The sequence below is a fragment of the Cheilinus undulatus genome, linkage group 10, assembly GCF_018320785.1.
Source record: "Cheilinus undulatus linkage group 10, ASM1832078v1, whole genome shotgun sequence".
Classification (NCBI taxonomy): domain Eukaryota; kingdom Metazoa; phylum Chordata; class Actinopteri; order Labriformes; family Labridae; genus Cheilinus; species Cheilinus undulatus.
In genome coordinates, this window is record NC_054874.1 from 10482053 (window position 1) to 10509818 (window position 27766).

At 39.1% G+C, this 27766-nt stretch overlaps 1 protein-coding gene across 1 annotated transcript; it reads right to left on the reverse strand.

Moving 5' to 3' along the window:
• Positions 1-1018: 1018 nt before the first annotated feature.
• Positions 1019-19169, reverse strand: LOC121516506. Its single transcript, XM_041797834.1, has 7 exons — positions 18749-19169; positions 15081-16689; positions 10146-10174; positions 5474-5602; positions 4746-4812; positions 4521-4628; positions 1019-2364 (listed from the first exon to the last, which is right to left on the reverse strand). The coding sequence occupies exons 1-7, from the start codon at positions 18859-18861 to the stop codon at positions 1765-1767; spliced, it is 2655 nt and encodes an 884-aa protein (XP_041653768.1). The 5' UTR covers positions 18862-19169; the 3' UTR covers positions 1019-1764.
• Between the last annotated feature and the right edge of the window lie 8597 nt (positions 19170-27766).

Below are 27766 nucleotides of genomic sequence, written 5' to 3' on the forward strand. Positions count from 1 at the left end.
TTACTGCTAATCATTGACATATCCCAGTCTGTAATAATTCAACACACAAAAATTTACTTTGCATGTTGCATACTGAAATTATATATAAATATTTGTATTTTTTCATTGAAAAACATGGTGACAGCATGACAAAAAATGACATTCAAAGGGTTAAAATCTTTAGAAAACATGTATTTTTGATTCTAAAATTCAGGCAGTAGTAGGTGAGAAAAATTAGCTCAATGAAAGTAGAATTAAATGTGAATGTAGTATTTAGTAGTGGCATTTAAATATTTAAGGCTCTAATAATTCAACACAAAAAAAATCAGACTGCATGTAGCATGTCGAAAATTATCTTTTTTTTGCTTTTTCATCGAAAAATCATGGTGGCATCATGACAAAAAAAGTGGCATTCAAAGGGTTAAAATCTTTAGAAATGATAAATATTTGATACTAAAAATCTGGTCAGCTGTAGCTGAAAAATATTACCTCAATGAAAGCAGAATAAAAAAAATTAATATATAATATTTTTTATAGCTACTGTATGAAAATCACATTTTTTGTGCTTAGCAGCTTGAGACTGAGCATGTGACATTGCACAAACATTAATAATGCATTAAATTAATATTACTGCTAATCACTGACAAATCCCTGGCTGTTATAAATCAACACAAAAAATTTCTTTGCATTTAGCATATTGAAAAGAATTATTTTTTTCTGCTTTTTTTCATTGAAAAAACATGGTGGCATCATGACAAAAAACTGGCATTCAAAGGGTTAAAATTTATGAATATATGATTCAATAATTAGGTTAGTTGTAGGTGAAAAAATAGCTCAATGAAAGCAGAATAAAATATTAATGTATAATATTTTTTATTGCTACCATATGAAAAGTAAAAGTAAAGATTGCTGGTTTTAAAAGCTACTCGAAAAGTACAAGTAAAGAAAAAAAGCTCCTCAATTACAGTAACTTAAGTACCAGTAAAAGTAATTTTTTACTTTCCCCCCCTGTTACTCACACGGGGTGGGGCATCAAATCCTTAAGTTTTGCTCACGTCAGATTCCAGTTTGGGGCTGACGTCAAAGCATGACTTTTATAATCAGCAGATGCCAAAAACAAGAAACAAACATCATAATCCAACAGCTGGTTGACAGAAAATGTAAAAGGTGAATGCACTAGAGCTCGTATAGCTTTCTATTCATCTCCTTTAAGTGCCTTTTACACCGCAGGTCTCAGTTACCTGCTTACAGCCATCCAGTTGGGACAGTTTGGGGGTTCAGTGTCTTGCTTGGGGACACACTGACATGTGGCTGCAGGAGTTTAAGATTAAACCCCAGACATTCTGGTTGAGAAACAACTAATTCTACAACTGTTCCAAAGCAATCCCAAATCCAGATGTTGGGTAGACATCAAACTCTGAGGTTTGGTATCAGATCCTTGCATTGGGCTGATATCAAACCTGATGTTGATGTCAGATCTGAGTGTTGGGCTGAGATCAAATCAAGATGTTGGCCTGGCTGATGTAAGGTGGATGTCAGTTTCCAACACAGATATTCGATCTGCAGTCTGACTTGAATTCTTTATGTTTTCCCTGAACATTCATATTGATGCTTTTTTATAATAACAATAATGATCTTAATTTTCAAAGCTGTAGGAGAACAGTTGTTGTTTGAATCTGACCACAATTACATAAATAAATACATATTATATTCCAATAAAAAGAGAATATATATTCATCCTGCCATGCTGTTAGATGACACGTTCAGTCTGCCACTTTTCCTGTTTTATTGGCTCCACCCGCCCTGCTGCTCCTTCCCTCCTCCCACCTCCTTATGTGCTTGCAGCTGCTGCATGAACTCATCCAGGATCTGCTGGGCTGACGCGGAGGTCACATCCACAACATCCTGCTCCACAAGTGTTACCTTTACCTCCCCGTTCCCCATCCAGCCGTCACCGCCCACACGGGCCTGCTGGTGCATTGTGGGGGCATCAGTGTGGTTGGTGCTTAACTGAGGTTGCTGCTGGCTCTGAGGATAGAGGGGTCGAGGTCTGGCAGCATAACTGGCAGCCATGTTCTTGTAGATGGCAGTGCTGATGTCCTTTACAGAGAAAGGTGGGCTGTGCCTGGACTCATCCTGTCCTGAGGGACGGCCTTCATTACCCCCCTGATTGAATGGTATGAAGGCTGTGACTCTCTGTTGAGCCGTCTCTGGTTTCTTCTGCCAATAATGTGCTGCTTCCTCCACTGTTGAGGTGTTAGACTGGATGTCTGCTTGTGGTGAGTTAGCAGATTGGTTGTTTGAAAAACAGGCTGACAGCAGCTTCTGTATCACCTCAGCTGAATTAAAGTGCTTCTCCAGTAACTCCTTGATCAAGCACGGCACCTGATGATGACACAAAACACAGATATTAGCCATTAATTCGGTCATGCCAATGTAGAAGAATCCCAGAGTACTCTCAGAGTTTTCTCTGATGGATGTCCTGATATAGTAAAACTTGAAAAATGGGATGAACTGCACATTTGAGCAAAAACAAATAGAAAGGAAAGACTTAAAAACATCATAAAAACCCTCAGATTTACCACACAAGTGGTGAAAAAATACAGCTGCACCTTAAACAACTCTAACAGCAAAGCCATGCTAACTGCACATTGATGCATCACTAATGGAAACTTGCATGTTATTTTCAACATTATACATTTCATGTGTAATTTTGTCATGCATGTTTGATTGTAATGACTTTCTCTGCACTATTTTAGAGGAGTTTTTAGAGATAAAGACTAAGAAGTCTTATTGATAGAGTTGTCCTGATTCTGTTACCAGGATACTTCAAAGCTTTTAGACAGCAGAGACCAAGAAAAAGGAATCTCTAGTACTACAACTGATGGACTGGCTGAGTCAAAGTCCGGATTTGAATCAAACAAATTTGGGATTTAGTAGATTCAAAGATTGATCTAACTAAAGTTTCATCTAAAGCAAGTCTGTGGGAACAGCTAGAAACTATTTGGAACTCAATAACAAAAGAGACTGTGGAACAATCCATAAAAACAATAGCAGCATGAACGACAGCAGTTATCAAGGCCAAAGAAGGCCATACAAAATATTACATTTTTTGTTTATTATATATATGATAAAGAACTATTTGGTTTCTCAGTTTATTATTTGCCAATAAATACCAATAACATTTTATTTTCAAAAAAGTTTTTGAAAAATGTCTAAAATATTTATATTTTCTTGTTTTTTTATTTCAGGCAGTCTAATAAAGCTGTGGTGGTCCGCTTTCTTAGCTCACTCAGCTTGTGAAAGACAATGGCTGTGTCTGAAATCACTCCCTATCCACTATATAGTGCACTATATAGTGAATGCACCATTTTGTAGTGGTGTCCGAATTCTGAGTGAGCATTGTCATTCACTATATAGTGCACACATTCTATCCCACAATGCGTTGTGAAAAGTAGTGAACAACCGATGGTCACTAACCCAGCAATATTTACCATCATGCATTGCGGTTGCTGCTCTCAAATATGACAGAAAATGTTAAGGATTCAAAACAGAGTAACTTTTTTCCCCCATGAGGATTACAAGACATCAGACCGTCATCTTTATGCAAAAGTAAGGATAATACACACAAAAATGTATATTATTTAGCCACTTAAGACACAAACTTTTTTATTTATTAGTATTTTTATTGGGGGGGTGTTACATTTATTGTTAGTTTTCAGTGAAATTCTACTATTAATGTTGATCCTCAGCCGTTGTCATCAAAATCTATGAGCTGTTGTTGCTAAACATTTTAATTGTGAGACAGTGATGACGTTATTGCCTGTGGCTGGAGTGATGTCCGAAATTATTTTTGTGTTTTGCAGTTGAGTCCACTATATAGTCAACTATATGCTGCTCACTATATAGTGGATAGGGAGTAGGGAATGTGTGTGTTTCTACTGCTTTATAGTCTAAACTTTGCACCTCAGTAAACAATAGCATTGCAAAATTCGGTTAAAGTAAGTAATTACAACCCCTGTATTTGAATGAGAGTTGCTCATATGTATTTGAAGTCCAATTCAATGCCAAAGATCTCTTTCCAGAGAGGTCTCTTCATTCCAATAAAGTAGGGGTTCCCAAACTTTGCAGTCTGTGAGCCATAAAATAATAAGGGCAGAGAGCGGGGACCCTCATGCTCCCTGCAGGTGGTTAAAGTGTACAATTTTGCACAAAGCATCTGGATAAATTTACATTTTAGGGAGTTTTTCTGAACCTTACTTACATTTACACACACCAAATAACAATTAATTTATTTTAAATTAAACTAATTTTGAGGTTATCTTTTACAATTATAGATAAATATATCACTTAAAATAATTTTAAATTTCTCTTTGTTTTTTTGAGACATCATTACATGACCTCCCTTTGGTGTTTAGCGACCCCCACTTTGGGAACCAATGCAATAGAGTACTCAACAGAATCATCAAAATGTCTGCTGTGTTGTCAACAACTGCATGCAGAAGTGTGCATAAACGTCCACTAGATGGCACCGTGCTCACATTAATGTTCTCCAGGGAGGCCATGGTTCTGTGGGCATCATCCAACTCTGAGCTCAGCTCGGACACACGGTTCAGTAGGTGCTTCCTCTCGCTGTTCAGGCTCTCTGACTGTGAACACGATCAGCAAGCATACAGTCAGGTGTATTTTACATGTGAAGAGAGGATCGTTGTCTGTTGCAGACAGTATCACTCTTATTATTCTGTCAGTGGTGTTATTTTTCTCACCGCTATATGCAGATGTTCTCCCAGCAGGTTATTGGACTGTTTGGTCCCAGAGTGGCTCTCTAGAAGGCTGCATGAGAAATAGAGGCATAGAGGAGATAAGAGGGGTAAACATCAGTCAAACAAAGTAGTGATACTGTCATGCATATTATCACAATTGCCATAGTTAAAGCCGGTTGTTTCAATGGCGAGCACAACCCCCTCTAATGAATATCAAACAACTGATACCAAACAGCAGCCCAGAGAGAGCTGACCACTCACAGCAGTTGTTCCAGCTTGTTTGAGAATGTGTGCCTGGTGGAGCACAGCAGTTGTTTGCTGACAAATACAGGCCTGATAACACTCTCACTGTTGAGTGTGAAGGAACAGAACAAATGTTTCTGGACCTACTTGCCAGAGAAAAAAGTCAGCAAGGGGAGAAGAGAACTGGAAATAAACAGAGGGATGTGTGGCCGTTGCCAGTATTTTCCATGGGTCAATTAATCTATAGACACTTTTATGTAAAGCTATAGGTAAACTTAATGGGACACTATTGATTACAGTTTGTTCTGGAGGCTATATGTGTGCGCACAAAGCCATTCTCATATTAAAGCATGTTGTTTTCTCTGTACTGTACCATGTGTGCAGGAACATGTGTCTCCCTGCCTGCTGAAACTTTCAACATATGTTTGTGCATGTGCTTAGTCATGCAGTCATGCATCTAGGAGTATGATCTGCTTGTGATACTAGACCTTTTGTATTTGTCTTTGACATGGCTGAGCTCGTCCCTGGTTCTCTGCAGCTCCACTTCCAAGCTCTCAATACAAACCACAGTCTGCAGCAAGTTCTGGTGAAGATCTGAATTCTCCTCCTGCAGTGCTCTAAAAATGAGAAAAGTTGTTTTTATGCTTAAAAATTAACAATGAAAGAAGTGAATCCTCACCACAGTTTTCAACCATTTACTGTTATGCTACATAAAACACAAAAGGAAGTCTTACAGAGCTGAGAATAACCGCTTAAACCGTCTTGTTCCTGATGTCATGTTTATATTGAACCCATTATAAAAATATCTTTTGTAATTTAAAGAAGGCTGCTGTAGTTTGTTTACAAGTTAAGGTTTACTTAAATTACTGTATATTTTATCAATCCAAAGACTCAAATATGTAAAAGTGGACTGTGCTTAACATGACAAGAAGCCAGATCTGCAGACTTATAAAAGTGGGATGATGTGGGGAACAATGACTCAACAGACATACACGGGGATGGAAAGTAACTAATTACATTTACTCACACACTAAGAAATGCTGGGTTATTTTATCTACTCAAGCACTGGGTTAGGCCTATCAGGTCATTTTTCTGGGTTGTTTTCAGTTGGGTAGTTTTTGTGTAAACAATACTAACTAATAGCTGTCAATGCAGCTATTAAAGTTAGCCAACTAAGCTAGCATTAGCTAAAGTTTCAGCTGATAGTTGCACTACGCTGGTAGGGAAACTGTAAGAAGTGATGCTCTCTTTTATTTTCTAGTGGGAGTTACAGTGCTAACTATAGATTAACAAAAAATGTGCTGTGTAAGCCATGTTTAGTGCTTTAATGTTGCAGCTTGTTAGCTTTGCTTCAGTTAAAGTTCGAATTCAAATTTAAACAGCTGACCGTATAACCCAGCTGCTGAGTTATTCAAAACACTGTATGAGCTTCACCAGTTATGAATGTTAGCTAGTCTGTGGTCCTCTGTAATACCATCACCATGGCAACATTAATTTGTTCAGGCAGAGATTATGTAAGAAACAAGCTTCACTGTTGGATATGAGCTTGTTAATGAGTCCACTGCAGATATGCAGTTTTTTCATGTTGTAAAACTGACAAGATATCTTTGCTTTATGTGTGTCTGTCTTTCAGGTCAGACAATAAATGAAGAAAACTTCCTGCTTTAAGGCGACCATCATCTAACCTTGCAAAGCAGATGGATATGCCCGTTTCTGTGTTTCTTACTGAATGTGTGAAACAAATCCATCTGGCATTACACAGTGTACAACGAAATTTGCTGTGCTTTTCTTAAAACAAACAAGGGGGACATAAAAGAGAATTAATAATATATGGAGCTATAAACAAATAAGTATGACTTTAAAAAGTTTTTAAAAAGTCCTTGTGCATTCGATGCAGTCTACAGTGTCATAAAACAGTAAAAATGTGCCACATTTCACCTTGGGTATATTTTCAAGTAGGTCAGTTGATCAAATAAATGTAACTGTTTACTAGACGTGTGTTATCAATGTAATATTTTCACAGATTTTATTGTCATGAACATGGAACTAATAATGTATAAATGAGGTAAAATTAACCCAGCATTCCAGTTATTATAACCCAAAATTTGGATAAAAATATTGAACTTATTTATGTGGTAGAATCAACCCAGCACTGGAGGATTTTAACCCCGCATTTGGACTAATTTTCAACCCATCTTGCTGGGTTAAACGAATAACCCATTTTGCTGGTCAGCGTGTAGCTGGTCTAATAGTTACCCAGCAGAGGAGTTGAAAACTACCCAGATTGGGATGTTTTTATCCCAGCATTTTTTGGGGAGCAGTAATCAAGTAGTTTTTCATGGACTTTTTGAAATCAGTGCTTTGACTTCTACTTAAGTTTTAACCAGAGTAACTTTACTTTTACTTGAGTGCAACACTCTTGTACTTTTTCCACTTCTGTCAACCACACAGTAGCACAAAGAGAATGATTCCACATCACAGCAAAAACTAGAGTGTTAATCTCTCAGGGTCAAGATTAACCTTTGAAAGTGTAATTTTGACTCAGTTTGAGTGAAATGGTCTTTAGTGTTGGAGTTGTTTGACAGTGTTGATCCATCAGTGTAAGTTCAACTCTGTAAAGAGTCAATTGATCCAAGCTCTGTCTGTGATTTCAAATCTGAGTTTGCTATCAAGCCCGTGGGCAGAGTGTTTACACGAATTTTTTACATGTTTTTAATTGTGTTTGGGTGAACACTTCACCCTGCTGGGGTTCTTTTGGTCATGTTTCGGGTGGATTGTTTTTTTTATGTTGTTGTTAGATACATCTGCACCATGAGTGAAGTTATCCACTGAGTTTTAGTTCTTATCTGTGACTTTAGGTGCTCCTAAGAATGCATAGTGCATATTTTAAACAGTATGCATTGCCTTGCGCTGAGGTTGACTCTCTGCTTTGTTCTTGCCAGAGGAGACCCACCTCACCACATACATTCAAGAGTTACTGCAGCTCTATATTGTAAAGACACACTATCAAAAGACTTCCATTTCTGCTAATAAAGATGATGATAATGATGTAGATGATGATGATGATGATAGAGTTTGACTTTGTGGTGTTGACCAACAGAGATACTTTGAAAGTGTTAAATTAACTCCACGTGAGGTTAATTAACCCTGACAATGTTGCTGTGGATTTTATTTTATCATAGAGGTGTGAAATAACCTGAACATGCTGGAGATCTATTCTCTTGTTGTTGCTGCAAATGGGCTGTGTTTTGCCCTAATATATTCTTTATAATACTGTGTAGGTTATAATATAGAATGGTTTATTGCTTGTATTTATTGAAAAATATATAAGATGAGGAACCTGAAAATATCACAATTCGATTATTTTTGCAAATCGTTCAGCCCTTATTGGCGATAAGGAAAGATCAATTTTTATTGGACAACTCCTCTCTGGCTACTCAGTACTTACAGTAAACTTTAAATCAAATAGTTTTTACTTTTATTTGAGTAGAGTTAAAGACGAATACTTTTACTTGTACATAAGTAAATTCTATCCAGAGTAACTATACTTTTACTTGAGTACAATAGTTGTGTACTTTTTCCACCTCTGGACATACACACTCTATATTACATCCAGGAAGGTGATAAGTGTCGTCTTTCTTTTCTTTTATCTTCTTTTTTGTATAAATGTAGTTTGGTTTTAGTCAAAGGTCGAGAGAGTATAAGACTATTGTACTCAAGTAGTGCAGTTATTTTGGTTAAGATTTTCTTAAGTGGAAGTAAAATTACTGGTCCGTAAACTTACTCAAGCAAAAGTGAAAAGTATTTAATTACAGGTTTACTTAAATTACTGAATAGCTATCATAATGCCCGAGGAGATTGATAATTAAAATATGATCTTTCCTTGATATGCAATAACATCATCTAAAACTCCAATCTGGTTGTTAGGGAAAAGCCAACCATTTAACATGTATGACAGAGCTGCAGTGACTCTCAAAAATCTGTAGTGAAGTGGGTTTCCTCTGGCAAGAACAAAGCAGGGAGTCAACCTCATTGCAGGGCAATGCATACTGATTAAAATATGCACTATGCATTCTTAGGAGCACCTAAAGTCACACATGAGAACCCAAACAGTGGATAACTTCACACATGGTGCAAATGTGTCTAACAACAACATAAAAACACAATCCACCCGAAACATGACCCCCAGCAAGGATAACAAAGACAACACCCAAACACAACTAAACACATGTAAAACTCGTGTAATCACTCTGCCCAGGGGTAAAGATGGCATAAATTGGTATAAAGTTGCAAAAAGTGACAAGAAATTACAAAAGACAGCTGAAATAAGCTGCAAAAAGGTGTTTTAGAAATGGGCAAAAAGTGACAAAAAAGTTGAAAAAATTTGGTAAGGTGCCAAAAGGAAGTAGAAAAAAGTGGCAAAAAACTGGTTAAAAGTGGCAAATAGTGGCATGAATGGGTAAAAATGGGCAAAAAGCAGCAAAAAATAGCAAAAGTTGGCAAAAAAAAAACCAAGAAGGTAGCTAAAATAGGCAAAAGTTGCAAGAAGATGTTGCAGAAATTGGCAAAATGCAAAGAAAATTTCAAATACAGGCAAAAAATGACCAAAAAGGGCAAGAAAGGTAATTTTTTTGGGAAAAAATGGCTGAAATGTGGCAGTAATGAATGGAAAAAGTAATCAAAGGGGTTACGTGCATTGACATCATCAGTAAATTACAATGGGGGAGGGCATATTCTCCGGGGTTTTCAGGGGCCCAGCAAATTCTGTACAATACTTCTCCCAAAATATACCCAAATAAAAGAGAAACTACTGATGGTAAAAACTACTCAAAAAGTAAAAGTAGGCAGTAATTCTAGTAGCTTAACTATAATTAGCTACTTCAGTAATTTGAAATTAACAGCAAACGGGTGTTTATATTGTTTGGTCTCTGTTCTCCTCTGTTCCTCTGTCACATGCACATATATTAGCAACAACTGATTATGTAAATGAGTTCCATTAATACACCACTTCCTGTTAGAACAGGAATGGAGGGTGAGAGGAGGCTCATTACTGTGATTGATTAATAATCACTGATTCATTACATGAACGGGAGTGCAAACAGGGTGAGGGAGCTGTGAAGGTTGCAGAGAGGAAGTCACTTTTATTTATAACACACTCACCGGAGATGATCAGCATCCCAAAGTGTTTCCTGGTAAAAGAATAAAAAGATATTAGGAGAGAGAAGCATGATTGTTGTAAGATACAGGAGGCATGTTTTACTCTATAATACTGGCATTTATACTTTCATACTTCACCAACCTTGCCCCGTACAGATTTTAGCATCCCTTTTCTGGTACATTCAGTTTAGAAAGGATCCATAAAGCTTGGCTTTACACCCACATTTCATGACTTGTTGTGACCCTCACTGTTCTCAGAAAGAAAGTCTCTCTCTCATCACCTAACACCAGTGTAAACACTCCCTAATACTCCTTACTGAAGGTCACAGCTTTAACCTCAGCATCATTGTTTCACTTGAATTCTGGAGAGGAGCCAGATCAAACCTGCCTCAGTTCAAATACTCACTCCAAACACATGTACAGTAAATATTTAAAGGCTGAACTGGAGCTTTGAAATAAGGTCATTTAAAGTTGGATATTCTAGGCGTGAAGCGACACAGCAGTACTAGGCTGCATGGCATGGTGCTATAGATGAAAAAGGCCCTGTATATAACTGCCCACAGTGCCAATAAAAACATCAGCAGGGCTGCATTGGTTAAAGTCAGGAAACACCCAGTACTCATCATCGGCCCATCAGAACTGCAGCGGACATGGTGATTGAATAAATTGAGTCATAGCAGACATTCGCCCGGATATGACTACACTAGAATCGATCACTTTGGTGAAGCTATACGTTGCTGGTGAAAACACAGATGCATGTGCGTGACTTTGTCTCTGCGCCGGTGCATATGCATGTGTAAATTGACAAAAGCATGTCAGTGAGAGTGAATCCTACACTGTGGCCCTATGGAAATAGGAAATGTTACGTAATGTTGTATGTGTTTATCAGTACACAGTGAGACTGGACAGACTGGACAGACACTTACATAACAGCAATGTGATACTTGCTCTTATCCAACCAACTCGATCTCACATTTAACATTGTGCTGGCTGCTACTGTCAGCTACTGCAGGCATGTTTCTGCTGTGTTGTTTCTCTCTCCGCTTACATGATTCATTCATAATAAACAAATGATCCAGGACTGTTTCTAAGAGAAATAGTCTCATAATTCAGGCATTTAAATGGGAGTCTACCCTGAAAGAACAGGACTGGTGTTTGCTGCAGTGCTGAAGAATGACTCAGCGTCTAATGCGTAATGTTTGACACATCCTCCATAGCCCATGACTCAGCTACACTGCCTCTGCAAGAGAGGAGCAATGCTGCAATTCTATTGCTCATCATGTTCTCTTAACACACACTGATAATTCCGTTTTTGGAGAGCTTTGCCTCAGAAACTTTATGAACTTTACTTACAAGTCATTGTTAAAAAGGTGTGTGGCTCTGGATCTGACCTGAATTCATCATTCACATGAATGCCACAGCTGCATTACATGTTAATTACAGAGGTAAGGAATCCTAGTTTGAAATAGTGTGTACAACATACCCTGTATGCATCATAATATAATTGATACCCCATTTGAAAGCCGACATTATCATCATTTCAAACCCATTCATTAACAAGAGCATTTTTTGAAAACCACATGTTTTATGAATAAATGTAGATCCAGCACATATTTTCATGTGCCTTTACTTTTAACACTGAAATAGGCTGAGTGTCATTCTGGGAGCAGAACTCTCCAAAAGAAGAAATTAGAAAAGATTTCCATCTGTCCCCCTGAACATCTGAAAAAAAAAAAAATTAAAAAATAAAAAATAAAAGTCAACATGAATATTAAGCTGGGCTGCTGATGCATCTGACCTCACACCAGCCAAACTAGACAGCAGATTTAATAAATCAACATGGGGATCATCTCATACTGTACTATATCCACTAATAAAGGTCTGAATACTTTTAAACAGCTTAAAAGAGTATGTGGAAATTATCTAGTAATTTCTCAAAAATAAGGTGGTATACCCTGTGATAAGTCGGCATTTTACCAAGCAATAATTTGATGATATTTAGGAAATGTTGACCTCGTAATAATGTATTAACTATCAGGTAACTCCTTGTAATATTGTGGAAATTCTCCGGTAATTTGGTGGTATTTTCCCTAACCCTAACCCCCTAAGATTACCCCTAAAAATTACGGGAAAATTATTCAGGGGGGACTTACTTGGATTTAGTGGGCCAAAATAAAGAAACCACATGTGAATTTTCAAGCAACTTACATTGAAAATTCTCATCGTATTTCTAAGAAATTACTTAACCAGAGAATTACCAAATATTACCAGGGTTAGGGTAAGAGGGTCTGGGTAAAATACCACCTATTACCAGAGAATTGCCACAATATTATGAGGGATAGGGGTTAGGGTGATATACCACTTAGTTACAAAAAAAATGCCACAACATTGCCAGAGTTAGGGTCAGGGTCAGTCCTAGAGGGTCAGGGTAATATACCACCTTATTACCAGAGAATGACCACAATATTACATGGATTAGGGGTTAGAGTAAAATACCACCTAATTACCTGATAACTGCCAAAATATTAGGATTGTTAGGGGTAGGGGGTTAGGGTGAGAGGGTTAGGGTAAAATAACACCATGTTACCAGAGAATTACCAGAATATTATGGGGGTCTGGATAAAACACCACTTTGATCTTCTTCTTTTTATTTTTATTTTTGTTATTTGTAGGTGGCAACCACCGTAAAAGTGCATTATTGCCAAACACCACCTTATTACCAGAGAATGGCCACAAAATTACAAGGGTAAGGGTTAGAGGAACAGGGTCAGATTAAAATACCACCTTATAACCAGACGATTGCTAAATTATTATGAGGGTTAGGGTACGGAGTTAGGGTTAGAGGGTCAGGGTAAAATACCACCTAATTACCAGAGAATTGCCACAATATGACAAGGAATTACTTGATAATAAATATATCATTACTAGGCAAATATATCCTTTATATTACTTCGTAAAATTCCAACTTATTACTAGGAAATTACAACCTCACTCTTGAGAAATTTCTAGATAAATACAACTTATTACTAAAAAATCCCTATGTAGTTAGGGCCCACTAAAATAAAGTGCTACCACCTTTATAGTCTTAGTCTACTGTTAGCACAAAAACATTTTTGTTCAGTTTTGGTCCATTAAAGTCTTTACTTTTAGTCACAACTTAATTTTCTTTGACCTAATTTGAAAAAAGCTTTACTGAAAAATTAATATAAATGTAATCCACTCATATAAATGCACCACAAAGACTTTAATTGAATGAAATTACACTGATGAAAACACAGACACTTCTCATATACACAGTGGAGAAATATCGTGGATTTTATAAGACCAATAGTCCAACACTGATATTTTAGTCTCTTTGATGAAAATGTACCACCTAAGTTTTTAACATTAAAGATCTAGTTTAGCTAGTCTAGTCTTTCTTATGGAAAAAATGTGGTTGGAAAATATTTTTGGTCATAGTTTGAGTTGACAAAATTAACAACCTACTTTGATAAATATTAAAAACACTGCCTGGTTCATGCTTTGTTATTGATGTACTTTATGACAAAACTAACAAATGTATTTACAGAGTTGACTCTTCTTTTAAGCTGCTGAAAAGTCTTAGTGCAATAAACATCCAATGTGTTTATGAGTGTGTTTATGTTCTTTCTGGCTCATAAGCCAACATTTATAAGACTGAATGTCTACTTGTTTATCACTCTGAATATTTACTTTTTTATTTACTTACTTATTTACCCCATACACACACTAATAAATAAACCTTTCCACCAAACGATACAATCATGAACTGAAAATCTGACTCCTGCTGTGTACGTGGATAAATCCCTTAAACAGCCCAGACTTATTTGTTTTTATTAACTTATTTTACTCCTAATTTTAATATAGTCCATTAAATCAACATTACTTGTACTATTTACATAATTTTTTAAAACACTTTGTAGTGCAAATATGCCTATTATTATAGTGTAAAACACAATGGGTGGCTAGGTAGGTTTTAATTTAATTTTGAAATGTTCACCTTTTCAAACTGGTCACAAGATTTACTTTTGCTCAAGTATTTCATTAAAACAAGAAAACAAATTACAGAATTAAAATTAATAAATGAAAGTTATTAATTTTCCATTTTTGTGATAGAAATGAAAAAAAAAGCTTGTTTTTCAATTTTTTTTTCCATTTCCTGTCAAAAACAAAAAAGGGAATAACAACAGTTTCTCCTGATTTCTGAGGCTTCTTTCAACCAGGATGGAACTGCCAGAAAATACACTGACTGCCATAACACTGTAGTGCGTGGTATGCCTTGAGACATGAGAATATATCCATCCATTTTCTGTACCGCTTGTCCCGTTGGAGGTTGCAGGGGTGAGAATATATGCCTGAGTCCTTTTCAGTCTTAGGGTTAGGGTTATTGATTGATTCATTGGTAGAAGTTCTGTCATCACTTTTACAGCATCTTCTCACACAGGCAGTGGTGCTGCTGCTAGAAACAAACACTCTCTTAAGGCATTTATTATAAACATGTGCTCATCACACAGCGCTGTCCTTATGACGGTAATCAGAGCAATACCATGGCTAGGATCAAAAACCATGTGACAGTATTACTGCCTATTCCTAATTCCCATACTTGTCCTGTGCATGCGTCGATGCATTTTGTTATACTCGACTTTGCTGTGATAAAAAGTATGTTAACGTTGTTTTCTTGATATCATGATTTATTTATCTTACTATCTCATGATAACACTTGTTTTCCAGTCATGATGAGTTAACGTCCTTCTTTTCCTTGATCTTGAGAAATAAAGTCTTTGTAAAGGAAAACAGGACTGAGACGAGACAAGTAAGTAGAGATCTCAGTGTCTGTTTAAGGCTTTCATTTTGTTCTCATCTTTAATAATAACTTCAAATTAATAATATGTGTATAAAGAAGCAGAACAATGAACTCACTCTGTGTTGTTTGGAGTGCCCCTCATGTGGTGAATGATGTCGTGCACTCTGCTCCGAGCTGTGACTGGTAGCTGTTGAGGCTGTGTCTCTGGTCCTGGATGAGTCTGATTTTGTTGATGAAGACTCGGATCTGTGGCCTGGCTCCACACCCTTGGGTGTAGGGGAGCTGGCAGGCCTTCGGTTCCCGGGGCCAGGGTGCGCCTGCTGAGGCTGGTGCTGAGAGAAGTGCTGGGTATGATTACCGTGGGAGGTTGTGGGTTGCTGCTGTTTGCGATGGTGCCGCTGTTTCGGCACGCTGGGTTCAGGGCTGGTGCTGGTGCCATCGGTGAGGTGAGGACCACTTCGACCATACCTGTCCCCCGCTGAGGAGCCCACAGCGGGTGGGGGCCTCCTGTCTTTGCGGTTGCCTCCATGGTGGGTTTTGTGGCTGGGAGAGTGCAGGTGGTGATTGGGTGGGGGACTGCCATGGTGTTTCTTAGCAGGGTAAGAGGTGAGTTTGTCGGGACTGGAGCCATCTGGGTGTTTGCCAGAGGTGCTGCGAGCTGCTTTCTCTTGCCTGCCCTGCTGTCTTGGTTGCTGTGCTCGCTCCTCCCCTGAGCTCTCCCTGTTCTTTTTGGGTGGTAGCTGAGGCTTTTCTGGACCAGCTGCTTGACCTGGAGCTGGTTTATTCACAGTAGTTTTATTATTGTTCAAACCCAAGATGGTGAGATCTGACGGGCTTATAACCTGCTTTGTAATCTCATCTAGAAAGGCTGAAAATTGTAACTTCCCCTGCACAAAATTTGCCCTTGCCTGCTCTATCTCGGCTTGAGTGATCCCCTTCCCCTTCTGCCCACTGGGATCTGATGCTTTGGAAACTCTTGGGGACAGCACTTCCATTGACTTGGCCTTGCGAATGTCATTATGAGGCTCCTTGTTTTTGAGAATGCCTTTGCTTGGTAACTGGCTGGAGGACACTGCTCTTTTGGGACCAAGGGAGATCCCTAACATAATATCCTCCTCGCTGAAAGCCAAGCTTCGGTTCAAACTAGCCGTCTTGTAAAGAGTGCCATAGTTCTCGTGCCGTGCCCTGGATCGCCCCCCCCCAACATCGCTGGCATTGCCCTGCAGGAGGCCTGCACTTCTACTGTGACATCTGTCCAGAGAGGAATAACCACCCTTTCCCTGCTTGTGAGGGCTCACATGTGTCTCGCTGCAAACACTGTCCTGTTTGGCGTGTTTGATGGTGGCGAAGACAATGGGCTCGCTGCTGTCGTCTTCCCTGAAACCTCTGCGCACGTCTGCTATGTTGGAGCAGGAGAGCGAGTGCTGTGGCTGCGCAGCGTGACGGAGAGTGAAGGGATCGTTGGCACTCTCCTCGGTGTACCAGGAGGAAAAGGAGGAGGAGGAGTCAGAGGAAGAGAGGGAAGATGAAGAGGCCCTGGAGAGAGTAACAGGGGTTTCAGAGTTGTAAAGTATCTCATCCTCTTCGCTGTGGTGAAACTGCTGTGTTTGGTGCCGATGGGGGATGGGAGGAGGGCTGTCTTCTAAATAGCGTCCATGCTGATGGCGACGGTGGTGCCCATGGCTGTCATCTGTATTTCTGTCTGTGTCATCAAACATGGTGTACCTAGAACAGATTGGAGCAACTCTGATAATTCTGTTCTAACAAACATTTACCATTTTACTGTTCCCTTATTTCCTTTTCAATCCAAAACCAGATCTTTTCTGTGGTTAAGCTCATATCAATCTGTCTACCTGTTAACCTCCTGTGTCCTGAGCTTTTGTTTGAAATGCATTTTAAGTCTCTCCCACTTTCTCAGGATAAGCACAAATGGCTGCGTTTAAAAGCTCAGAACAGGAAGTGGTTTTGATGTCCACAAATGACTGCAGATAGACCACAAGGACTTGATAAGCCTGAGTGTGAACAAAATTTTCACTAAACGTTCTGGGGTTCATGGACATTTTCCAAAAGCCACATAAATTCCCTAAAATTTCTAAGAAATTGCCTAAACTTCTTTACCATATTTTTGAGTATCCCAATACCCCCAAATTTCTTCAATTATTTTCCAAACTTATGTAATAAAACCTAAACATTCCAGTAAAAAAAATCCCCAAAATGACATGCAAATTCCAGAAACATTTCAAACAAAAATATTATTTAATTCCCCTAAACTCCAATGAAAACTCAAAGAAAACAAAATTACATTTCAAAGCCCACCCCTCCCCAAATTCCCACAAAAAATTAAGAAATAATTTCCCAAATTTCCATTAAAATAACAAAACAAATCCAAAGAAAACCGACCAAAGAAAGTACCTGACAATTTCCAAACAAATTCCCCCAAATGTCCAAACAAATTTCATGGATTCCCATGAAAATGAAAACAAAATTAAAAATAAATTTCCCCACAAACTTCCAATTAAACTTTCCAGTGAAATTTCCAAATTAATTCTCCCAAACATCAAAATTAATTTCCTGGATTCTCATGAAAATGAAAATTTGAATTCAATGCAGATTTCCGCCAAAAATTCCAGTGAAACTCTCCTAAACATTCCTATTAAAAAATGCCCCCCAAATTGCATGCAAATTCCTGAAAACAAACAAACAAAAAAATCACACCAAAAATTTCTTACTGCATTCCCAAAAATGTACCTATACAATACCCCAATTTCCAAGAAGATTCTCAAAAAATTTCAAAGCCCCCCCATCCACTCCCCCCAAAACTCCAAGTCAAATTTCACCTAAAAAATTAGAAATAATTTCCCAAATGTGCATTTAATTAACAAAACAAATCATAAGCAAATTCCTCCAAATATCAAATTCAAATTCCCTAAAATCACAATACATTTTCTAAATCTACATAAAATCACCTGAAAATTATCTGAATAAATTTCACCAAACATCAAAATAAATTACCCCGATTTCCAATAAAATGGCAATAAAAATTCAAAGCCAATTTCCCCCAAAACTTTCAATATAACTCACTAAAATATATTAACATATCCCAAAAATTATCATGAAAATACTTTTCCGGGGGTGCAGGTGGCTGAGTAGTTTGAGGCGCGCCCCATGTACGCGGACGGCCCGGATTCGAATCCGGCCTGAGGCCCTTTACCGCATGTCTCTCCCTGGCTCTCGCCCCTGTTTCCGAGTCTGTCCACTGTCCTCCTCTATCAAATAAATAAATAAACGCTTTTTCCAAGCAGATTCCCCATAATACCCAAACATATTCACTATAAATTCTGATAAAAAATCCGTGAAAATTTTCCCAACATTTCAAGCAAATTGTTTTAACTTTAATGGACATTCTGGGAGATTCCTCAAAAAAAATCAAATGAAAAAGGATGACTATGCTGTAGAAAAGCCATATGTACATGCAGGGTCTGAGGAGGTAAAAGCAGGTCTGTATCCAGACAGGAAGTCAGTTACCCTTAGTTTACGACAGAAGGTAAATCCAAAATGGCACAAAAACAGTATGAATGCAAAAAAGGGGAATTTTGAATGTGATCAAACATGATTAATCAATTAAATCTAAAATTAATTGAAATTTATAATGTTTTTAAAGCCCTAAAAGTACATAAATCAACAGCCTCTGTCGCCTATTTGATTCATAAAGCTCATTTGTGTGACCTTAACTTCTTTATATAATTTCCATTAGGTATAAATAGACTGAAATGGACAACCCTACCTGTGTGACTGAGGGTCTTGGTCATGGTGAAGGTGACGATGATGATGGTGCTTCCGTGGCTTGATTTCACCCGGCCCAGAGGGGCTGTGAACCGGCTTAAAATAGTTCTCCATCACTGGTCCCTTCCCTGGTGGTATGCTGCTGCTCCTGTCCTGGTTTTGTCAACTGTACAGGGGGCTATTATAGTATTCAGAACTGGCACTGAGCTATTCCCTCTACAGCTCTGCAACACTTTTTTTTTTTTCTAGAAAACTATGATTTTTCAGTCAATGTCAACCGCTCAGACAGTGGTCTACAACAATCAAACAAAAATATTTTCTAAACTAGCAAACAAGAATCTCAGTCCTTAAAAGGTTTGCACAAGGCCCCAGAAAGGATAAATCTCCAAGGTTTCCAGCAAATGTCCATTAGTCGTTGTTGGTTTTAGTTCAGGATTGTCTCCCTCAGTGACTGGCTATGAAATAATGATCATTCCCTGTGAGCAGGAAGGTTAAACTCCTGGAGTGGGCTTTTGCATCCTGCCTGATGTTACAGCTGGGCTCTCATTGAACCAGCTGAAAGAGCAAGACCTTTGTGCTAATACAGGACGCGATCGAATCAAGCCCCGAGGATTACACGAGGTTAATTCAACCCCCTGATTTAACTCACAAAAGCGGGATTCATCTAGTATTTTTGCTCTATATTTCTTTATCTTCCTGTTATCTTGTCTAACTTTTTTATTCAATGTTTTGCTGCTGTTAGAGAAAAAGGGGGGAAAACAGGAACTCTGTGAGTATCAACTGTAGTTATTGAATTGCCCACAGCTGCCATATTGATTTTGGGAGGTTTCCTGCTACAATCTGGTTGATGCAAACATAATGACATTTACTCTTTAGGGTGGGTGAAATAGCAGAGAGGAACAGATGTAGCCATTTGCTATCAGAGACTGTGCCAAAGTTGTTTTTTTTTACTGTGCCAGCTCACCCTTAATTTTTTGGTGGTTGTAACAAACAATTTTGGGGACTTGCAAAATCAATGAGCAACAGCTTTGTATAAATGTGACAAGGTGCTGGGACTTGAGTTTGTCGAGTAGACTGTGCAATACATTAGGCTGCCAAAACTTCACAAGTTTACATTTGCTGAATCTATTTCCAAAGTTATCACTGTCATCACAGTCTAATCACACCCTCTCACATTACTCACTCCATGCAAATTGAGGGCCGTCACTGTAGCTTTGATTAAGAGCCTAAAATGTCTACAGTATGAAAGCCCCTGCAGTTTCATCATTATCACATGAAAAGTACTCCTCTTTCAAAAGTTTTTTTGACTGTTTCCTGTCAACCAACCATCAATGAAACCATCAATTCGAGGTTGGGGGGAGGTTAAACTCATTCAGAGGGAAAACACCCCACACCAGGCTGTTGCTGATCAATGAAATCAAGTTTTAAAAGTAAGAGAGCATGCCCAGACTTGTCCAGGGTGCTATATTCAATCTGTATACCCAGCTGACTTGAAACAGAAAAATAGCAGTGATTTCACTAATCGCTGCACCCTCTGCTGATGACAAAAGGTACTGCCTGTACTTTTCCACCCCTTCATACACTTCCTGCCACTGGATGTTTCCTGATATTTCTAGTTTGATCACGTATGCCTTTCTGCTTTGCAGTACTGCAGAGTATTACTTATGTTCGAGTTGAAGTGATTTGACTTGATTTGACCTTTGACTTTAATGAGAAAGTATCATACAAAGGGTATAAAACTGCATAATACCAAAAAATGGTTTAATTACAGTGCATCACAAAGAAGCAGCAACTTTTGTTCGAACCATAAGGCGACCAAACCAAAAGAAAAACGTTAAATTGGACCTATACCATCGATACCAAAGGAGATGAGTAGACTATTTCTATTGTTGATTTGTCACAAACAACATACCATTGCAGCAAAGGGGAAGTAGGTCCGGCAACTTTCTAGTTTGATCCGGTTTTTCGGGCCGTGCCACTTAGGAGAAAAGATTAATGCGCACCGTCGAGCAGTGACGTCAGCATCTTGTCCGTTGTCGCAGTGTAAAATGAGGATTAAAGGGACTAATTCGTCGTTATTAACGTCTTTGGCATGACATGACATAATTCAGGACCTTACGACGTTAACACAGTTTCACTTAATTCATGCATCTTACTCAGAAACACTCAGATGGGGCGCGCAACTTTATTTATTGGTAAAGCTGTCAAAACGCCCTTGTTTGATAAGGTTTGACTTCATACTTTCATTTATTGTTATTTTTTATTTCCGAATGGGGGGCTTTCAGTAGATTCAAGCACTTTAAAGCTTTTCTCAGGCGAAATTGGGACTACTTTTTCCTCGGATGAATAATTCCTCGTGGGGGTTGCCGAATCACCCACACAGTATATATACTGCTGCTGACGCCATGTCAAGTCACTCTGCAGCTACACGAATTCGTCGCGGTTCGCGGTATGGCAGGTTAAGCTTCTGAAATTTTTTCTCTCTTATTTCCGACAGTCTATTATTTTAATCCAGAATACGCATAGATTGCGTACCCAACCTTATTTTTTTTCGCTTTTTTTCTTTCTAAATTTGTGCTATTTTATCAAAACTATCACAGGGCTATTTTCAGTCGAAATGCTTCGACTTCTAGCCATCCAGTTAAACGTACCTTTTTGAACCTTTTATTTTTTTTTAAATCAAGACCTTTTTATTAACTTACAGCGTTTCAGTTGGTCAGTCTACTTTCATATCCTATATTCCTTTGTCTTTACGACAGATTACTCGCTTAAAAGCTATCAAGCTAACGGCAGGCTTAGCGAGTCAAACATAGGCCATACGTTATTGCCAGTTAGGAGTTAAGAGGTACGTTCGAAGTCTTTTTGACAAACGTTAAGTAGTAATTCGAGCTTAGACAAAATCGGCACTACTCTTTAAAAAAATGAAACCAAGGAAGGTCGGTAAATCCCATCTTCGTAATGTCTGTTGGCTCAAGATGGGATCCGTGACGTAGTGTTTTCAAACGTTTCCTATTGGTCGATTTAAAAAAAACAACGCATGACGTTGATTGCCAGAGATGGACAGGGAGCGGCCATAGCTACAGCGACACTGCGCAGCCGCAAGTATCTGAAGACAACTGTTGTCGGGAGAAGCTTTTTATTACAATATAAGTCTTACTTATGTTATACTTTGAAACTATAAAAGAAAAGCAGCCAAATGACCACCTGTCTAACCTAAGGCTAGAGTCAGTGCTAAAAAGTAAGCTCTTAAATATAAATCTCAGAAAGGAAGAGCAGTCATACCTTGAGCTGCATTAAACAGCCGCAAGTATCTAAGCTTTAACTTTATTTGGATACTTTTATTACAAAATAAGTGTACTAATGTACTGTTTTGAATTAGATGAAATATAGAATAGGGCTGTCAATGACATGTTGACTAGCTTAAAACAAAAGGCAAATTAGGCAGAAATAGAGCGAGCTTGAAAAAGCACAAAGATATGTGTGTTCGTATTAAGAATTTGCTAGAAGTAGAAGTTGAGATGGCAAGAAAAGCTATTTGAGTCGTAAAAAACATATCGTCAGAACACAAATCAGTATTGCTGTTATCTAACTAACATTAAGATCAGACTACTTATCTGTGGTTTAATGTAGCTGATGGTGAAAGTCATTAAATTCAAAAGACTGAGCAGACAAGCTGACATAAAATAAAATTGTGACTCTTGAGAAAGGAATTTAGGCTTTGAAGTTAAACCAAAGATGCAATCAAGACAATCAGATTTATTTTCATTTTAAAATGAAGAACAGGGCACATCTTTTTTTTCTCTTTAACGTCACTACCTTGTATAGGTTAACAGCCTGAAATGCAAGCAGGGCTTTTTTTTTTAAACCTCAAGTTGTACTTGATTGGTTCAGTCACTAAGTGCTTTGGGATTTTTTTCTTATTATGACCAATCAATTAGCAAATTTGCATTTGCCCTAAAGCAGGAAACTCCAGTTGTACAGCGTTTTGCAAGAGAATGAAACTTGATTTTTAGTTGTAGCTCGACAAATCACAGGCTTAGATCAAACCGTATGGCTTTATTGGTTCCAGTTATCAAGATGTTTTTTTTATCACTTAGAGAAGACAGAAGATTTTTTTTTTTTTTTGTGCGGGGATAAATGGACTGAGTTGTCAAGGGGAAGAATGGACTTAGTTATTAGAGGAAGATCAGAGGACCAGCGTGGAGCGGAGGGACACAGGGAGCACCAGAGTGGAGCCAGGCAGGACAGGACCAGAGGGCGTGGGAGGACCAGAGTGGCACCAGGCAGGACAGGACCAGAGGGCGTGGGAGGACCAGAGTGGCACCAGGCAGGAGGGGAAAGCAGAGTGAGCCCAAGAGAGCAGAAAGCGTCAGCTGTCGTCCAGTGTACACCAGAGGGAGCCAGAGGCGCAGGGCAGGGTAGCAACGCAGAGGCCAACGCTGAAGCAGAGGCAGCAGTTCCAGAGCAAGCCAGCCAGAGATGAGGGTGGGAAAGGGCGCAGAAGTGTCTTCTAGCTTCACAAGTTTAAAGCAGGCGTTGGTTTGTATATTGGGTAGAGGTACCTCTGTAACAACACAGGTATTTAATCTTTATAGTACACTGTAGAAACTTTCAGAACACATTTTCTCGCACAGTTCTCTCTTCCTCTTTTCAGGCAAGCCGTGTAAAGCGTTTTGTACCGTGGGCAACTCCTCTAGTGCGCTGACATGAGTGTGGTGGTTTCAGCTGTGATGAATGCCTTGGTAGTGTGCTGACGAGAGGAACATCTTTTCGGACTTCTCTACCCCCTGCGATCAGGAGTAGTTCCCCAAGCCGGAGGGAGAGGCAGTCCTCTTGTTGTTCGATAGGTCTTCCCCCAAAGAAGTTTTCGGCATTGTGAGAGTGGATGGTCTCCTGTGCGGCAGATTGGTGTGTGTATACAGCAACCCTTCAGTGCTTCAGCTGCGCTTCAATGGTACAGATCAGCTACATCTACCTCTTAACCAAAGCAGTGAGTTAATGCATGTAATGTACATGTGGGTGTAACTATCCGGTACATTAGCTTGTTAGTCCCTATTCTCATTGTAAAGTAAATCTTCTTGAATACAAAACATTGTATTGAAATGGGATTAGAATGGAGCAATTTAAGATTTAAAAGGGAGGGGGGGGCATTTAAACCGTGTTTCGAGTTCTCTTTTTACAGGCCCAGCCCCCTAGAGCTGATCATCGGAAAGGTCCCATATGCTAGCTGCGTGGTACAAGTTGAACACATCTTAATAACTTTATGATATGGATGGGGATCATGTGAAACAACTGCGGTTTACAAAGATGTAGGCAGGTATTTACATTAAGTCCCTTTAGCTATATTTTCTTCATTTGTCACCATATGGACTATGTTGAAATGGGGTTTTGCACATATTTTGGTTGATGGGGGAGGGAGGGTTGTGGGATGTTAATCAGTCTCTTCCTAGAATTTACAGCTTCGAGTTATCCAGCCCAAAATGGCTTGAATAGGCATCATCCAGGTGTACCCAACAAGATTCAAGTGGACACTTTCCTCGCAGGATAGCAACTTCAAAACTAGTCTTCTGGTGTAGCGAGAAGCTCTATTGTCCAAGGGAGTGTGGTAACAAGTCTCTTTTTTTAGAAATCATTGTAATTTTGTACTTGTATAGATTGAGGTTGCTTTGTTGGGATGGGTTGTGTATTTTTGACTCTTGCAGATTAAGTTATCTGACATGCCCCCCTGAATAATCTTCAGACCACATCTATGGTTCATAAGGATGGAATCCCTCGCGTTCAGACGTGTGGTATTTTAATACTTCTCTGAAAAATGGCATACAATTTTTAAAGTATGTATTCATAGTCACACCGTGTCCTTCTTAAGGCAGTAATTTCATAATTGTCCTGTAGTTTTGTACTGCTGTAGGGGTTTGTGGGGAGGCTTTTTCCTTTGCATTTTTTCAGTGTGCTGTGTCCTGTGCGCTTTCCAATACCCGAGATCATCAGGAACTCTCCTAACTCATTGTTTGTTCAAGTTCCTTGCGCATCGAGCATCACGTAAGGTCACTAAATGTATCACTTCTCTTAACATCCATTGTCTGGCTAAAATGCCCCCATTAAAATTCCTTTGCAATTAGTTACTGTGCCTTGTATTGACAATACAATGAGTGAACTATCTGTAAAGGATTTTGTAATTGCATAATAAATGCATAGCTTGTTGTGATTGAATACAGTTTTGGTATGCATTTGTTCTTTTTGGGAGGGGCTTGTGTGGGGAGCTTTTCTTGTGCTTTTTCAGGTGTGACTAAAGCTTGGAGCTTTGTAGAGCACGGATGTGACCTGGGCTCGAATGACATCCTTTTCAAAGTGGAAAATTGAAGGCAGATAAGTGGAATCCATCAAATATTGATGTTGGAAAGCAGAAAATTTGACCCTTGAATGGTCGCTCCTATCTTAAATGGGCATATGCCCTTGCTGAAATGACAGCATCTTGCTATACACTTGATTGTAGAAATGGCACTGCTGTGCTTTCTTTACAAGAGTCTTGTGCTAATGGGAAGATTTGATGGACCCTCATTGATTCTGACGTTATCTGCAGTAAAGCATTTGGGTAAGGATAACAATAGTCAGTTCTATGATCCTGTGGGGGGTATAGGGGTGTTTCTTGTCTTCCTCTTTGATCTTTCAGAGCAGTCCAAAGGAAGAATGCAGTCTACCTAGGACCACAGGAATCATCCTGCCCTTTCAGTCAACCAACTTGCAGTTTGAACAAGTGAAGTCAGGTTGTTTCTGATGTTTGTAATGCTTATCCCTCAGCTGCTAGCCCTTGTGCAACTGTGCAAGTGGCAGGTCATCATTAACTCCCTATCGTGCAACTGTGCGAAGTTCTGAAACTCAAAGCAGCTGAGGAAGCTGTGCATGGTACAGCTTTAATTTGGCCCATTAATGCAGCGCAAATGTGTTGCTTTAGTTCATCTCTGCATTGTTTTGTTGTTTGGGCGTATCCCTACACTTTTCTTCACAGAGTGAAAGACTGTTTCAAATACAAGTGGAGACCTGACCTGGATCATGTAGTAAGGTGTTGGCTTACCTTTTCAAATAAATTTCTGCTTTGTTGAAGTTGACAAAAGTGATATCTTGGAACTGGCTTTATGTTAACCTCAAATAAGTGACAATGCTTTACTAGCATATTCCTCTTTGGCCACAGGGCCCTATTGCTTTGCATCTTAAACCATAAGATGAGTAGAACTCGAATCTTTGAGTATTGTGTGGTGGGTGTGTTGTGTAGATCACTCTTTGTTTCAGATCATTTTCGTCTGTCCACTCCGATCACACCTGCCTCTGAATGCAAAGCCATCTGTGGAAGCTGTTCGCGAATATGAGTGTGGCTCCTGAATGAAGCACCGACCCCCTTTGCGCTTGTGCTTAATCTGAACCCCCTTCGACGTCCTTCGCAGAAGCCCTGCTCTCTGTGTTTGTGTGTGCCTTTTTCTTTCCCCTTTGGTTTCTCAGGTCAAATTACCTTAAATAATCTTAAATTTTCATCTGGGATGGCCTAACCTGTGATGGAACACTGAGAATCCAGTCACGTTGAGATCAAGAGCTGCAAGCTTGTTTCGCTAATACTGCATCACTTCAGTCTCGTGGGTGCTGAGTTAAGTAATTTCGGTTCCCTTGATTTTTGTCTTATAACATGGCTTTAATGTTTTAACTCTACATATTTGCATGTACATCAGCTTTGCGTAACATTAAATTTGTAATACACAACATAATCATGAAGTTGTTTTCAACCATTGCAGTAGTATTTGGCTGGGGTTCTGGGGGCGGGCAACACTTTTCTCTCTTCCTTTCAGACATCTTGTTCATCTTAACTTGATACTGAGCCAGGCGACCTAAAGCTCTGCAGCGAATCATGGGATCACTTGGTACTGCCACCTTATGGGGTACAGTCTTGAAACCTTTGAAGAATTTTGCATTTACCGAAGATGAAAAGTTGTGAGAAATGCTGCTAAAGACGTTGTGGTCAACTGTAACTACCATGGCATAATATAAGTGTGAGTTTATTTGGGGTGGGGGGGTTGGGGAGGCTCAAATTGTTTGTCTTTCATTACAGCTTTTAGCCCTCGTGAGCAACCCTTCACTGTGTTTTGGCCCACAAGTCCTGCCGAATAGCAAAATGGAAGAATGCTTTTGAGTATCGCAAGGGATGCTGGTATCTTGGCTTTTTGAATATGGATTAAAGAATATCTTCTCAGTCATACAAAATATCGTGTAGTTTGGGGGATGCCGGGGTTTGGGGAAACCAGTTGTCTTTTTCTTCTAGTTTCAGCCTCGTGACCAAAAGAGAATTCCGTGCAGTGACAACATAATGTAGCAGCCAGTTTTTACTGGGTTTTCTTTTCCTGGAGGAACAAACATTGGTTTTGTTCCTCCAGGTTTTGCTTTTTCCCTTAGGTACAGCAACAACAAAAAGCAAAAGACTCTGATGATGGACACCTGACTTGTTCGGGGCCAGGGTTCGACTCCCTGCGGTGTCGCTTTGAAGTTGTTTGCTGTATATAGGGTAAACTGCAGGCTTTGTTTCATGTTCTAATGCCATAAATGGAAAGAGGTTTTTAACCTCCTTTTTAAAATTAAACTCGTGAACACACGGTCATACCTCTGTAGTCAGACTGTCTCAAAAAATTCAAACTGATTGATCCAACACAGATTATATGGTGAATCTGACCACTAATTTTTGTTGGCGAGAAACTAACAAATGCTGATAAAGGCTAGATATTTAAGCATGATATTCAGCACCCTAGTCATACTCAACAGGTGGGAATGATTTGTGGCTTTACAGACAACACAGTGGCTCTAGTTGGCATTGCGCACTATATAGAAGTAACCACACTGTAATACGCTTTATCTGAAGTGTAAATGGCTTCTTTGATTGTTTAGAAAAAACAGTGAGGTTAATGTTATTGCTTACCTTACAGTCATGTTGTCTATAAGGCTAATCACTGTTCAGTTTTTCTTCTGTTGCACTGAAGGACTG

What these genes read in the sequence shown, in the direction of transcription:
- LOC121516506 (XM_041797834.1), bottom strand. Translation starts at nt 18,861, where the DNA reads ATGGAGAACTATTTTAAGCCGGTTCACAGCCCCTCTGGGCCGGGTGAA. An exon ending in CAAGACCCTCAGTCACACAG is followed by an intron (nt 16,690 to 18,748) that starts GTAGGGTTGTCC and finishes AATCTGTTCTAG; the next exon opens with GTACACCATGTTTGATGACA. An exon ending in GAGAACATCTGCATATAGCG is followed by an intron (nt 4,629 to 4,745) that starts GTGAGAAAAATA and finishes TCGTGTTCACAG; the next exon opens with TCAGAGAGCCTGAACAGCGA.